The sequence below is a fragment of the Parasteatoda tepidariorum genome, chromosome 6, assembly GCF_043381705.1.
Source record: "Parasteatoda tepidariorum isolate YZ-2023 chromosome 6, CAS_Ptep_4.0, whole genome shotgun sequence".
NCBI classification, from domain to species: Eukaryota; Metazoa; Arthropoda; class Arachnida; order Araneae; family Theridiidae; genus Parasteatoda; species Parasteatoda tepidariorum.
Genome location: NC_092209.1, coordinates 35,774,893 through 35,791,830, shown reverse-complemented (window position 1 = coordinate 35,791,830; position 16,938 = coordinate 35,774,893). Strand labels below are relative to the sequence as shown.

Sequence of the window (16,938 nt, the reverse complement as noted above, 5' to 3'; positions counted from 1 at the left end):
GGGGGGGGGGGGGGGGGATTTAAATTTGCTTTAAAAAGCGAGGGTCTCTATTTTAGATTTTGTGATAGCCATTGAATGTTATTTAGCATATCTATTTCTCAAGATATTGAATTGTTTACATACTTTTTGAATCCCCTGTATAGATTTTTTATTTACGTTACCTCTAAAGTATAACAAAACCCAATAAAACTAAAAAACAGAGATCGTAAATGGTCTGAGATTGGATACACTATCAGAAAACAAGAATAATTCAAAGTAAAATAGACATCCCAGGGTAAACAAAAAAGGGGTAGACCTAAAATGGAGTCGGTGATATGACGGAGAACTATTATAAAAGTAATAAGACAATAAACAAAACATGAACCATAACTCAGGGAATAGAGCAATCACCTTCCAATGAGGTGAACCGGATTAAAATTCCAGCAATGGCTGGTCAATTCCAATTCCGCACCCGGCTCGCACCAACCACAATGCTGACGTAAAATATCCTCAGTGATAGACAGATCATGGGTGAGAGTCTCCTTGCAATCAGGTTAACCATGGGAGGTTTTTCGTGGTCTTTCTCTGCATGTAAAGCAAACGCAGGTTGGTTCCATTAAAAAGTCCTCCACAAGGCTAATTTCTCCTAATACTTAATTGGGCTCAAAATTGCAAGACTACAGAGTTGAACATTAGTAGACGTAAAACCAAAAAATTGGGTCGGCTGTTCAACGACGGTTATAAAATAAAATAAACAGAACATGGAGAGAGATAAAGTATTTGGCGCCACCAACAGAGTGAGATGGAGAGACATAATATTACTCTTTACCTCCCCTTATCTCGTGCTCCCTATGGCCTGAAGAGGTAGAAGTAAGAAATTAAGTATGTAGAAATCAGTTGGCTGTTAAAAGATAAAGCACGAATATTGGATTAAAAGATAAAGCACTAATAATTGTTTCATTTCCCAGAGGTAATCTCCAAACTATAGATAATCTGTACTTTACCTACTAGGCATTCATTGAAGTGAAAAAAGATCTAGGCTGGAAGATTTCTGTACGCTTAAATTAACATTATTTTATTTAGTTCTTTTTCACTATTTAAAAAATCAAGTTATACACTCAACAAATTAAATGATAGAATTAATTGCTTTAAAAACTATAATGCAAGGAATCAAAGGGTTTAAAATGGTATTACAATTAAGGAAATAAATATGTCATTTATTTACTTTTCAAACTCTAATAAATTGTGTGAATAAATACAATTAATAAATTAGTTGATAAAATGAGAGAAACAAACTTTTGAATTTTAACAAGACATAAATCATTAAGACGCACATTATCTAGGTAAATTGTGGAAAACTCTTGATTCTGCTCTTTTACGGATTACCCTGGTTAATCTGCAGCTTAGCTATGTAATGTGCATATTAACAGCTTTTGAGCTTTAACAGTAGCACACACGCCAAACACAGATGTTCAATAATGCAAGATTGCAAGGTTCATTTAGTTGAATGTTGTTAAGACAAAAATATCTTTGTATTCTCACTATATAATAAAGAAATATTTACTCATAAAAACCATCGTTTGAGCATCATGTGTGAAATACATCTAACAGTTATATTTGTATGACTGTTTAAGCAATGCATAATATTGAGTGCAATTTAAGGAAGCCATTTAAGTACACTATTCTTAAAAAATAGAAAGTTTCATTCCAAAAATTCTTAATGGGAAATATTAATACTGGTCTAAAAAGACAGTATTTCCCTCTAAGTCAAAAGTTATTCTAAGTACAAAACTAAGAAGAAACTAACCATTTTCTTACACATTAATTAAGACAATAAATTTTGGAAAAGAATAAAAAGGAAATTTTAACATCTCATTTAGAAAAAGAGAGAAAAGATTTTGATTTCAGTGTTAGTATTAACTTTCTAAGTTTTTTCTCTTGCTGAAAAAAAAATTATTTTGGTTTAATAATTATTTTCTTCCAAAAAAATTTCTTCAGAATTTAAGTAAGTAGCTGCCAGTTTCATACTGTAACAAAAATAAACATCTGGCCTCATTTTGTACACCCAATATTTATATCGGACACAGAACAATAAAAATTGCGACAATATCGTGCAACATTACATGAATTATTAACTATGAAAAGCTTAAAAAAAGTTATAATATCAACTTAACCTGCTTTCATGTAAAATTTTAATTATCGGTCACATAAGCAGAAAAAAAATCAACACAGAATTCTGAAAAATAATTTTTTCTTAAAATACAAATAAACTAGAAGCAGTTTAACATTAAATAAACTCAACTATCACACTGAATATAACTAATAACACAAACTAACAATAGAACAAAAAAATCATTATTTAGACACAAGAAAAAAAAGTAGTGATGCATCTTGACTACACATATAAATAGCTTTATATAATCATATGACAATCACACTTTTCCAAAGCTAAAACTAGAGAAATCCTAACAGAAATCTTCATTTAAAAATAAAGATGATTAAAGGAAGATTTTAAATTAAATAAAAATTGCTAACTAAAAATTTAGCAAATTTATAAGATTTTTGATTTTTTAAAAATTTTGAACAAGAGCTTGATACATGAAGGTTTGAATAATCATCTAAGAAGTACATTGATTCTAAAGTAAAATACATGCATTGTAGTTAATTAAATTTTATGCAAAATATACAGTTATCCAAAAACATTAGGAAATATATAATTTTACTTTATTTAACATATACATTAATGATAATTAAATATGTATCTAACTTTACATGGATTAAAAAATATGTAATTACATTTATGCCAGTAGTTTTATGAGTTTGTTCATGTATGATGTTTTGTAAAGGAAGATCATAAAAATAGTAACATCATAATCTGTAACATCCATTGTACCAACACAAGGAAGAAAAAACTTTTTAACTTAATATAGACATGTTTACAACAACAGATGAATCATTTAAGCTAATCAAAAAAAAATTTAATTAGATGAAATTTAGTGATAAATAATTACAACCAGCCAATTAAAAACTGACAAAAATGAAAAATAAGCTCTTTTTAAGTGTCTTACATTAATTAGCTTTTACAATTTAGAACTTATAATGATTTTAAGAATCCTTATCAACTTAATGAGCTTTTAATAATCAAAGTCAATAGCAAATAATAATTCCTTTAAAAATAAAATAAAAACTTTTAAAAAACCTGAAACTCAGAGCCTGAATCAATTAAAGTCAACAAAAGAGAAAAATAGGTATTTTTCAAGTGGCTTAAAATAATTTTTTTTTTTTTAAATTAAGAACTCTTAATCATTTTAAGTAACTGTATGAACTTTGCTTAACATAGCTTTTGATAGGCAAAATAATAATGGTTAATGAGAGATAAATTTTTTTACAGTAAGCTATGTACATAAAAACAATTATAAAAAAAACTAAAATTCCATAAGAAAAATTAATTAATTAACAACATTCAAAAATGAAAAATTAACACGTTTTAAAGGTCTTAAAAACAGATTTTTGAATCAAGACTTAAGGATTCTTAAGCTCTATATGAACTTAAAAATCACTATGAACTATCTATATGAACCCTAGTTATAAACTTTATGGTGAAAAAGATATTTTGGCAAAGCATTTAAACGGTTAAATTTATGCCAAGATATGTGTTGATAATTTTTTTTAACCAAGGTAATTCAGAGATATCTTATTTCAAAACTGAACTTATCAAACTAAAATAAAAGGCTGATCTAAGTTACAAATAATTAAAAAAAAAACAGTTAAAGTCTAAATATAGACAAAACAGTGAAGGCATTAATATGTGAAATATTGATAAATATTTATGTCATAAAAATTTACATCGTTCTGAGAAAAAAAGGCATATTACAATTAGATAAAATCAGGAAGACCTCACACGTATCCTTTAAAAGAACTAACAGTAATATAATTTTCACAATTACAACACAAAAATAGATCAATCAGTTTGGCATACATGAAGATGAATAACTAAAAAAAAAAGTTTAAAAATAGCTTCTTAAAGTATAACACAATGTCAAACTAAAATGAGGGTGAGGTAATTAAAAGTTTAGACCTAAACTTAATTGTGAAAAGTTTATGTTAATGTATAAGAAAAAATATGATTTTCTGGAGAGAACAGTTTATAATAATAGATGGGAAAATGTTTTTATAAATTCAATAGAGAAATTAGTCTGAGTTCTTTAACAATATTGAAAAGGTAATCATTCTAGTGGCATTAGTTAGCAGCTTAATTTATGATTTCTGCAGTGTTAATAAATTTTCAAATGAATTTTATAACTTTGATTACATACAATGATTTTTCAAGCACAATTTTTAATAATTTAAAATACTTTAAATAAAGCTCTTAACCAGTGCAGTGAAACGTAACTAATGTGCTTCAATATCATCACAATTTAAAATAAAACCACAATTTAAATGAAAACCACAATTTAAATGAAAACCAAATTTAAATTAAAGTGATTTTACTATAAAACGGTATTAACAAAGACAATTTTCAAAAAGAAAAGGAGGAGTATTAACCTTTACAAACAACTGAATTTATTTCTTAAGAATAAAGCTTGTGAAACAAAGTAAGCATTCAAACTAAAAAAAATAAGTGACTAGACGACTTTCACGTAAACAAATAATTTTCTTAGACTCATAATAATAAACAGATGGAAAATCAAAACCAAGTTTTTAAAGAAACAGCAAAATGCTCTTCAATCCTCTGTAAACGTGCATTCAGGTGGCATTATAGTCAGTGGTTTAACTGCACAAGAAGGCCATTTTAGAAAATATATTTCAACTTCAATAATATTTAAAATGTTACAGACAAATTTCAGGAATCTAAATAAATTAGTATTTTTTTCTTTTTGCTGTTAAATCACTGATTATAATGCTTTTAACTAAAACATGACTCAGAATAATTTTGAAATATATCACAAGTGCCATCACAAACCATTTGTTTGGTTAAAAACAAAGAATTTTTATTTTAAAAATAAATTTAATTTCTATCAATTAATTCATGAAATTAACAACAAAACAGATCAATAATATTATAATAACTCCTAGAACTATCAGATTTTTTTTTTCAAAAAAGTCAATTAAACCTGTCAACATGATTTAATTTTTTTTAATGACATTAAATTTTTAAATAGAATTTAAATTTATTCTTAGATAAGAAAGCTTTTCTTCAAGCAAGAAGCAAAATAATAGAATATTTATGTGGTTACGCTTTCCTATTATAATGAAATTTTTTTCGGATTTATTTACCATTTCCTTTCATCATATTTGTTTTTAACCACAAAAAAAATATTGATCAATAAATTATTATAATATAAAAGCATTAAGCAAGTATTTTAATATTATGTATAATAATTTAATAATGCAAAACATACATTTATACATTCATTAAAAACCGTTTCAATTACTTACTATTCCTATAATTCAAATAGGATGAGAAAAAAATATTATTAACAATAAAACTTAACTTTAATCATCAAAAATTAAAGACAATTCTCAAATAAATTTTTTATGGGGAAACACATAAAATAAAAATGAGGCAACATAGGCTTATAAATGAGAGTGCACAGTGATTTGAACAAAGTGGAGAAAAGCAAAATATATAATTCGTAACAAATTTGGCTTCAAGCTATCGAAATATGATACCACTAACATTACATTTCATAAAATGTATTTGATGAAAATATTCACTGTAGATTTTTGTTTTTAACATTCATTGAAAAATGTAAAAAAAAGTATAAAAAAATTCAGAGGTAAAACACATCAAATTTTGTTAAATGAACAATTGCATAAGAAATATTCATAATATTTAAGTAATTAATAATATAAAACTTTGAGCATTAAACTTTGGCATTATGGCAGTACCAATAAAACATAGAGCACCAAGCCTCTCACGGAAATACTCACAAGACACTAAGATATATATTCCGAAGTTTATACTGATTAACCCTAATTTTCATTTGATTTATTTAGAAATTTTTTACATAACCCTTTGAATATCCTAATTATTGAATTCAGTCCTTTGTTTTGTGTACTTTCTTATAATACAAACTGATTCCCTCCCCCCACCTGTTATTCCAAAAGATATTAACCATTTAATTGTCTTTTTGGTGTAATTCTGTTTTCTGATATTCATGCTTTACAACATAACAATCTGGTTTCTCAGATGTTATTTTAAAGGAAAATAGAATGGATTGAACTATTGTCAAAAAATTACTTATTTCAAAAAATTCCTGAGGTTTAAAAGTTAATAAAATATTCCTTTTTTGGAATGAAGAAATAAAAGAAAGAACGGATATTTTCCCTATTTAATTGATAGAGTGTTAGTGATTCCTCACAACAGTGCCTACAGGCCTATTTTGACTCATCCTCCCCCCGATTGGAGAAGCCTCCAACAGTTTAAACTTAAGAACATTTATAAAGTCATCTTGTAAATGACTCTTGTAACCAATTAAAGGGACCATAACATATCCAATTTACAAACGCATCTAGTGACGCTACATTGGAGCCTTTGTTTAAGTTGTGTTACTTCAATAAAATCCTATTTATGAAGTGTCAAAAGTAATTCAAAGCATAGTTTTAAAACTATTTTGCTAGTTAAAATAGTATTTTTTGCTTTTTTGCACAGATAAAAAACTAACTAAATACTTAGTGATTTTTACCTAAAGACATAGTGAAATTTTTAAAAAAATACACTTACAATTAAAAGTGAAAAGAATTGCTACTAAAGATGATTTTTTTTATCTAATAACACATAGAAATTTGTCATGGCACATACGCTATGATTGTCTTCTAAAACCGATTAAATAATTCATAAAATAAAAACACTCTATGATTTTTTCAGACATTTAACACTAATGCTGAACATTTTAAAAAGAGAAATGTTCAAATAAACACAAATCAGTGACAGCTTTTTCTTTTAAAACTTTAATCAATCTGCAGGACTGTGACGCAAGTAATCAGTATCTAGAAAAACAACAATCACAGAAATATCGTCTCGAAAGTTTCTCACTTGTTCATCGGGCAAAGATAGCATAGCAGACAAACGACTATGCTCAACTCCGTATTCAGTTCTACCTAGAGCATTTCTTATTAAATGAGTTGCTGCATTTTTATCAGTTGGTTGTTTAGAAAGACCAATGTGCCTTTGAACTAATATTTCATTAATGTCATCCAAACTCATGCGTCTTCGTGGTAGTCTTAGCAAATCTAAAGTTTGTTTACCACTCATATGTTCCCCCACAAATTTGACAACTTTATGTGGTAACATCTGTTCCCACAAACCATCAGTAGCTAAGATCAAAAACTTATCACGAGCTGTCAGATGATGATGAAATACTTCTGGTTTGGCAGTTAAGTAGGGCGGAGTGTAGTAATTTGGCGGCAGTATCCCAGCTCCAAACATTGGCACAAGTAGCTTTTTCTGCAGAGCAGTTTTCCATTTATACGGATAATCACCAAATGCTCGCAATGGCGCTAACTGTCCCAAAAGTCTTTCATTTTTTATGACTGTGTTCATTTCTGACTTAGGATGTTCAGACATTACACGTCTCATCTCTTCAACATTATCTGTGTTATGCTCACTTCCTAAGGGTTTACATATCCATTTGTTTGCATCTGAAAGAATTCCCAGAACAGCGCGACAGTCACCACTGGTCGCTAAGTGAAGATGAGAACCATCAATGTGGGCAACACATGCACAAGCACCCATAATAGCAAGAGCCAATAAGTCTATGTTACTGTTGGAAAATTCCTGGATTTCTCGTGATATATCATTATCTAGCTTTACAAAAGCTTGTGAAAGAGCATTCTGCATTTGAAAATCAAACTCTTCATTCTTAGTACCTAGAAGTTCTTTGGCATATCTTTTCAAACTGTCGTTGTGTATGTCCAACATTTTTGAAGACAGCCTCTTTTCAGTATAATGTTCAATTAACTGACCACATAAATTAACTTCAGAATCTACTAATTCTTGAAGAACGGAAGCAGGCAAAAGTTTAAGAGCAATGTAATCGAAGAGTCTGTGACTTAAAGTTTCAGCAACTTCACCTCCACCATGGCCATCAAACACACCAAAAAGTAAACCTGTAGTGTACCTGCACCTGGCAATGGAAATCCTATCTTCAATTGGTATGTTGGAGGATAATTGATTTGCTTCAAATGCTCTGACAGAGAATGAGTTGACTTCTTGATTGACTTCATTGATTCTTAGAAGGGAAGATACCTAAAATACATAAATGAAGATTTTAGAATTAATGGGGGGGGGGGTATTATTAAGCTATAAATAAAGTAGATTTTATAACTAAGCATAGGTTATTAAGTCATAACATTAACTTCTCCCAAATTTAATTATTTTAGAAAATTAAAGATTCAGAATCCCTTGTCACATCTTTAAGCACACCCAACCGAGCAGCAAAATAACTTGGGCCCTCCTTGGGCCAATATTCATGAATCTTGGCTCAGTTAGCGTTCAAAGGGCCTTTATTTTTCCAATATTGGCCCTATATAGAATTTTCTGATTCACCAGATATTTTACAGCCACTTTACAATCAATATCATTCCTATAATAATAACTTATTAAACATATCGGGAATCTAAAAACGATGTCAAAATGAATGAAAACGATAAATAATAGTAATTGCCGAAAAAGCATCTTAAATAAATGTGGATTTACGATGGAATCTTCGAGAATCAAGGAAATAATCAAGAAAAGACAAACAGCTGCCAAAAAAAGGATCTATAAACAATGTGCATTTACAGAATCGATATAAATTGAGAATGTCGAAAAGTGACTCCTTAAATCAAAAAACTCGCTTGTCGTAATAACATGGTACAAAAATTATCAGATAAAGAAAGAATAAGTAGAAATTTCTAGAAATAAAGTCAATCACAATGAAATCGTTGCAAATCGAATGCTTCAAAAAGTGATAACTCAAATTTGAAATGTAAACGTCATATTAAAACTTATAAAAGTATCGGGAAAAATTTAAAAAACCATATGCAAATGCCCCATAAAATTATAATAAACTGTTAAAACAAGTATTAGGTTTTCTGAAAAGTTCGCGCCAATACATTACCTTACAGAATCGACACGAACTTTCAGAACGACCCAATATCATCTAACTACGGGAAATAATAATGAAATCGTCACGAATTGAGTGTTGTAATAGCACGGTATTAAAAATATCCAATTTGAAAAATCATGTGTAAGTGACCAATAAATGATAAATAACTGCCGAAAAAGCCATGAAAAACAGCTTCGAAAAAATTTCAATGAAACGAAGTGAAATTACGATAGAATCAAAACGAATTGAGCGCATTAAATAGTGATAACTCAAATTTTAATTTCGATCATCATACTAAATTTGTATTTGTAAAACTGTATGACAAGGGCCAATAAAATAATAACTGTCGATAAAACCTATCATAAAACGAAGTGAAATTAAGATGGAATTGTCACAAATTGAAGGCTTCCAAAAAGTTATAGCTGAAGTTCAAAATAGGAATGTCATAACAACGTATTTAATCTATAAGAATTTTTAAAAACATATGAAAACGATCAAAGAAAAAAACAATTAATTACGGGCAGAATAAGATTTATTTTGGCCAAAAATTATCAAAAAACCACATGGATTTACAACCAAAAAAAAAAACGGCGTGAATGATCTGTACGCAACAGAGTTACAGGATAAAAATGATCAGCAGACATTTTTTAGAACACTCATTTTTTATTATTATTTTTTGATCTGTTGCCATTCGCAACTCTCATAAAAGTAATATGAATAGTCATGTGACATATGATGTTCCTACAATACTCCCTCACCAGTAACTAAGTTACGATGCTTGGGCAGTATGTCAAATTTGTCATATAATGATAATATAACAGCATATATACAGTTCAAAAATTATACTACATAATGACTCATCATAATACGAAAACATATATACAAGATATTAATATAACATATATACAAATTATACCATTCTAGTTTCAATGCAATAAAAAATATATATATAAAATAAATGTATATGTATCTAATTAATACAGTTTTGTTCTAAAAAGCGAACAGGCTTTTTTATTTTTCTGCCAAATCTAGACATTTTAACATTTTGCTCGGAATTGGCTGCATTTTCTTGTAATTTATTTGATGTTAAACATTCGTTAGGTTTTGCAGCTTTTAGGTTTTCATCGTAATCTGGATTCTCATTTTCAGAATTCAGTAGATAAGCTGGTTTAAGCCTGTCTATTGAAATGCTTACGTTTTTTCCTTTATAACTAATTACAAAATACTTTTCTGACTTATCCATCACTTTATAGGGTCCTTGATAAGGAGACTCTAATGGCTTCCTGACTCTATCAATCCGCATAAAAACATGTGAACATGAACTTAAATCTTTGTGCACAAATACTTTGTTCCTTTTGAAATATTTTGACTCTAAAGGTTTTAATGTTTCCATTTGATTTTGAAGATTGCTAATAAAGTTTTCCGTGGATGTTGTCACTTTTGAGTTATCAAAAAATTCACCAGGAAGTTTAATGCATTTACCATAAACCATCTGAGATATTGAATAGTTGGTGTCATCGCGTAGAGCAGCTCTGAGACCAAGTAAGACAGTAGGAAGAGTTTCAGACCATTTAATAGAGTTGTGTGCCTTTATTGCAGTTTTCAATGTACGATGTTGACGCTCAATTTTGCCATTGCACTGAGGATGATATGCAGTTGTTCTGTTGATTTTTACTCCACATAAGTTGGTAAGAGATTTAAACGTTTCAGAATCAAACTGTGATCCTCTATCGGTAATTACTCTGTATGGCACTCCAAATCTAACTATCCAATTTTCATAGAAACATCTGGCGACTGTTTCAGCTTTGATATCAGGTATAGGAACTACTTCTATCCAGCTTGTAAAACGGTCAATACAAGTCAAACAGTATCTGTTTCCATTGGATGGGGGTAACGGTCCAATTAGGTCAATATGTATCTCGTTAAATCTTTCATCGGGTTGTCGATATTCTCCAAACTGGGATTTAGTATGTTTTGAAATTTTGTTTTTTTGGCAATCAATACAGGATTGTGCCCAAATTCGAACATCTTTTCGAATTCCAGGCCAAATAAATCTTGACGCTATCTGTTTGATAGTTGATCTGATTCCTGGATGAGATAAACCATGTATCAGTTTGAAAATAATCATTCTTGAATTTTTAGGTATATATGGTCTAATTTTATTAGCAGAGATATCACACCATAGAAATTTACCAGACTGTAGTGGTTGTTGTTTAAATTTTAAGGTTGTGTCTGATTGCATTAGTTGTTTTAATTCTTCATCACTACTTTGATCATCAGCAATTTTCTCATAATCTACACTAGTTACTTCTTGAATTCGGGATAACGCGTCTGCGACGATATTATTTTTGCCAATAATGTGTTGAAGGTTAGTCGAAAACTGGGATATGTACTGGAGATGTCTATTTTGTCTTGGAGATGCTTTTTCATTTTTTTGTTTGAAGGCAAAAACCAGTGGCTTATGGTCTGTAAATATAGTAAATTCTCGACCTTCTAATAGATGTTTGAAATGCTTTACAGAAAGATATATCCCTAATAATTCTCTGTCGTAGGTACTATATGATTTCTGTGCATCATTTAATTTTTTTGAATAGAAAGCTATCGGTTTCCAAGCACCATTTTCGTATTGTTCCAATACAGATCCGATTGCGAAATCTGAAGCATCTGAGCAAAGGCATAGAGGTAATTCAAACTTCGGATATGTTAGCAAGGCTACATTGGATAAGTCTTGTTTGCATTTTTCAAACATGTTAATAGCTTGTTCAGTCCACATTATTTTTCTTTTGTCATTTTTATGAGCTCCTTTCAAATATTCGTGGAGAATTGCTTGTGTTTTAGCAGCGTCTTTGATGTATCGTCTATAATAGTTTATTAGACCAAGAAAGGTTCTCAGTTCACGTATGGTTTCTGGCAACTTGTAATTATGGATTGCTTCTACTTTTTGGGAAAGGGGCTTGGATCCTTCCGAACTGATTTCATATCCCAAAAACTCCAATTTCTCCACAGCAATGACTGACTTGGAGATATTGATTCTGAGGCCATATTTATCTAATTTATCAAAAAGTTGTTTTAAATGAGATTGATGCTCTTCTTTGTTTCGAGATGCCACTAATATATCGTCTAGATAAGGAAAAACGAAATCAAGTCCACACAGAACTTCATTTATGAAGCGTTGAAACGTTGAAGGTGCATTTCTGAGGCCGAAACTCATAACGTTGAATTCAAAGAGTCCGAAAGGGGTAATTATTGCGGTTTTTTGTTTGTCCTCTTCATTTATAGGAAGTTGATAATAAGCTTTAAATAAATCGAATTTAGAAAATACTTTGGTGTCTTTTAAAATATGATGGAAATCTTCGATTCTTGGTATTGGATATCGGTCTGGTATTGTTTGGTCGTTTAGTCTTCTATAATCTCCACATGGTCTGTAAGACCCATCCTTCTTTTTAACCATATGTAAGGGACTTGCCCAGGGCGATTTTGAAGGTCTAATAATCCCGTTGTCTAGCATGAATTGAAATTCTTCTTTGGCTATTTTCAATTTTTTTGGATCTAATTGTCGTGCCTTAGAAAACACAGGTTTTCCCGTTGTGGCGATAAAATGTCGAATTTCATGTTTAGCATCACTAATTAATAAGTTTGGCTTAGTTAAATTTGGATATGAAGAGAATAATTCAGAAAACTTAGAATTTTTATCCATAGTGGAAATTGTTTCCGTCATGCATATTGGAGAAATTTCTCCTTTAACTATTAAATTGGTTACTCCATCAATTAATCTTTTTTCTTTAATGTCAATTAATAAATTAAACTTATTAAGGAAATCGGCCCCTATTATTCCTTTATTAATTTTGGCGATAATAAATGGGAAATTAAATGAGCGGCGAAGTCCTAAATCAACAGTTAATATTTTGATTCCATAGGTTGTAATCTCGGATCCATTTGCTGCATATAGTTTAAAATCTTCTACTGTTTTATTTCGATGAGTTGCAGGTATTAGACTAACATCAGCTCCTGAATCAACTAAAAATCGTAATCCTGACTTTTTATCCTTTACAAATAATCTGAACTTGCGGCTTTCATTAACATCAGCAACAGTTGTAGCCGCTAATCCTGTTGCATCATGGAGTTTTCCGACTTTTCTCGCCAAGCACATGGTGAATAACATTTCTCAGGTCGGCAACGATTACCAAATTTAAAATGATAGTAACAATATTTACCTTTCCTATTGAATGCTTTTATTGAATGACTGCGACTTCGAGATGTATTTCGGTAATTATTTCTAAATTTAGATCTACTACGGTCATTTATTTGCAGTGAATCAATTTTCTGTTCTAATGCTGCTATTCGTGCAATTAAAGCATCATTGTTGGTAACATTTGGTGAAACAGCACATATTTCTTCCCCAGTTTTCATTTCGTGAATTTTATCCGCCATCGTAGACAGTTTATCTAAACTTTCTTCACTGACAAGCAGAATATTTCGTATAAAATTCGGCATTTTATCAAGCCATAAAGATTTTAACACTTTTTCTGAAAAATCATCTGCTCCTAAATTTTTCATTTTTTGCAAAAGTTGGCTGGGCTTGTAATCTCCAAGTTCTAATCCTGTAACTAAGCGCTGAATTCTCTTGTTTTCGCTTTCTTTAAACGTATTTAAAAGTCTTTCTTTTGCCAAGGTATATTTGTTAGGCTTAGTGTCTTTAATAATGTCCCAAATATTTTCTACATACTTCGGTTCCAGTTGGGATATCAAATAATTAAATTTGGTTTCTTCAGTTGTGATCTTATTTATTTGAAACTGTGCTTCTACTTGGTAAAACCAAATGTCGGGTTTCTCTCTCCAAAAAGGTGGAATTTTAATGCTTACTTTATTAGCTTCGGCGTCCATGACGATCGTTGCTTCGATCTTTTCACTGTTTTTTGTAGTCATGTCAAAAATCCGGGTCACCAGTTGTACGCAACAGAGTTACAGGATAAAAATGATCAGCAGACATTTTTTAGAACACTCATTTTTTATCATTATTTTTTGATCTGTTGCCATTCGCAACTCTCATAAAAATAATATGAATAGACATGTGACATATGATGTTCCTACAGATCCGCCTCCACTTTAATATGTCGGGGCGCATATTCAGATTCAAAGGGCATGCAGGGTGCCTGTCTCAAAAATCCTGACTAGAATGAACCCTGTATTAAGTATTGTTTTATGAACTTACTTTTACTATAAAATTGTCAAATCAGGAAGATTCTATTTTTTTATATCTACAGATTGTATTCAATGAACCAATCAAAATTATCTATCATTTTTTTTTTTTTTTAAAGTGGTGAAAGAGTAAGCTGGTATAATATTAGATTTAATGAAACAAATTTAACATTATTCTCAGAAAAAATTTATGCATTAAATCTTTGATTATAGAGTTAATCCTTTATATTTATCTCTTTTGTTTAAGCAAATTTATGTAATTTAAATTTCTGAAAATCAAATTTTTTTAGTACCTTGGTACTGTAGAAAAAAGGGACATTTTTGGTATCGTAACTACAAACTGTTCAAGTAAGACCGTAAATCTTCCAAATGTTAATAGCTTGTCTTTCGTCTTTTAATCCTTCAAGTTATGTTGTGTTAGATAGGACAGAAATTTTTAAAAATATTTTGTCTATAAAATTAGAGTTTTTTCTTTTTATATATCTGAATGTTTTCAAGAAATAAAAAATTTAAACTGCACAAATTTAAAAAATAAAAATAAAAAATTATATTAAAATTGAACTGCCCAAAATAAAAATTTTGTGTTATAACAAACTTGAACAAATACGTTTATATTTCTATTACTTTATCATGAATCACACATATGCTTACAGTTCTAACTTTTTTATCTCAAATATCTTGTAAGATTTTTCCATGAAATTAATATTCTTAGTAGAATTTAGAAATAAAAACCAAGTATTTAAAATACCCAAACATTAAATAATTTCCTTTCACTAACTTTTATGAATTAGTTTACTGATTAAGTAATTTTCATTTAATAATAACCATAACAAGTTACGTTTCTTTGCAAATTTACAAAGCATGACTGAAAATATGCATTTATTTATAATTTGCATGAAAAAAGGAATTAAAGTATGAGTGTATATATATATATCAGGAGTCTGTCTAGGTTTTTCTGAGGGGTACCGATTTTGTGAAAATTTAGACAGAATTTGAGAAAATTTAGGCATAATTTGTGAAAAATCAAAAAATAAATTGAAAAATCAACACAAAAATAGGGTAAAAATATGGATTTATCCTTTTTTACGGAATGCAAAAATAAAACTTTAAGAAAAAGTATTTTGTGAAACCACCGTTTTTCCTAATGTTAAATTTGTGAAGGTACGGCTAAACGGTAGTAAATTTGGCCTAGGCAGACCCGCGGTATGTATGTGTATATATATATATATAAAAACAGGTAAGTCATTAAACTGCATGGTGGAAATTTTTTATAATACAATCATAAAATTACATAAATGGTTTCTGTCCGTTACTATATATATCCCTAACATAAGAGAATAAAATAATTTAAACTTCTTACAAACAGAGCAAAATTTTTCTTTTTAAGTAGCATTTATCAAATGACACCCCTAACAAGTTATACTTTTCAGCAACTTTCCATACATACATTTCCTATATACACATATATTTGTAATTTTACACAAAATAATGCAATAAGTCATATCAGCTGCAGTTTAAAATAGTAGAAATATCAATAAATTTATATACTGTTCTTCTGATTTAATCAGCATATTAAAGAAAAAGGGTAAACATTCTTAAATTTGCATGCTATGTCACTATGGTTGGGAAAATATTTTCCATTCAAGCAAAATTATGTATAACATTAACATAAGAATAATAAAATAATTAAAACCTATTTCCGAACGAGTAAGATATGTCTTTAAGCTATTTTTATCAAATGATACCCATGACAAGTTATATTGTGCTGCAACTTTTCAAAGCCTGGCTGTGTATATACATTTATATTTTTGCACAAAACAGGTGGTTAAGTAATGCAACAAGCCAAATCATAGATGTTATTCAAAATAGAAAACTTATAAATCTAATATGCAGTCCTTCTGACTTAATCAGCATATGAAAGAAAACTGTAAAAAAAATTTCAAATCTGCACGTTATGTCACTATGATAGTTTTCATTCCACCAATTAATAAGGATTCTGTATGATATTTTAGAATAAATCTGTAACATGAGAGTAATAAGATAATTTAAAACCTCTTGCGGACTCAGTCTTGGTTCCCCGTAAGAATGACATCTTCGCAAAGCAGGATGCGACCGGCAAGCTGTCATGACTCCCCTCTGTACTAGCAAAACAGTCTTCGACCAGCTGATGGCCTGGGACAAACTAATGCAGCTACGCAATACGCAGGGGGCCATGGCGCAAGACCAGTGACCTATAAGTTAAACAAGCTATAATATTATTTATAACAATATAACAACATTATACAATAGAAACAACAAAGTAGAATAAATTTACTGTCTTCAAATGTAAACAAATCTCGATGTTTTCGCAGAAATTTTTAGATTACTGTTGCCATCATGATGGTTAGCGCTTAAAAAATTAACCACTGCGCATAAATCGATCCGAAGAGCCCCAGAACTTGACGATTGCCAAACAAGTTTTGGTTTCGTTCTTCAATTTTTTTTTACTTCAGCGAGAAAAATTAAATTCTGCAGAGATTAAATTTATTTTTCACTCCTCGCTATCAAGTTTAAAAAGCTGTAATTTTGTTTTTTACAGCATTTTTGGGTGACCTTCAAATGGCATTCAAAAAAATAAAAATAGTTAAATAAAAACTATTTTTTTGATCAGAACGAAGGATTTTTATGT

The 16,938-nt window shown here is 29.7% G+C and overlaps 1 protein-coding gene across 2 annotated transcripts; it reads right to left on the bottom strand.

Annotated features, from left to right (window-relative positions):
- Nucleotides 1-5,690: 5,690 nt before the first annotated feature.
- Nucleotides 5,691-16,863, bottom strand: LOC107438711 (pyruvate dehydrogenase [acetyl-transferring]-phosphatase 1-like protein, mitochondrial). 2 transcript variants are annotated; one of them, XM_016051044.3, is made up of 3 exons: nucleotides 16,585-16,863; nucleotides 16,323-16,501; nucleotides 5,691-8,230 (listed from the first exon to the last, which is right to left on the bottom strand). In XM_016051044.3, the coding sequence occupies exons 2-3, from the start codon at nucleotides 16,482-16,484 to the stop codon at nucleotides 6,938-6,940; spliced, it is 1,455 nt and encodes a 484-aa protein (XP_015906530.1). In that variant the 5' UTR covers nucleotides 16,485-16,501; nucleotides 16,585-16,863; the 3' UTR covers nucleotides 5,691-6,937. The 2 variants fall into 2 exon arrangements, with proteins under 2 accessions (XP_015906530.1, XP_015906532.1); XM_016051046.3 differs by having other exon boundaries at nucleotides 16,323-16,517; nucleotides 16,585-16,703.
- Nucleotides 16,864-16,938: the final 75 nt, after the last annotated feature.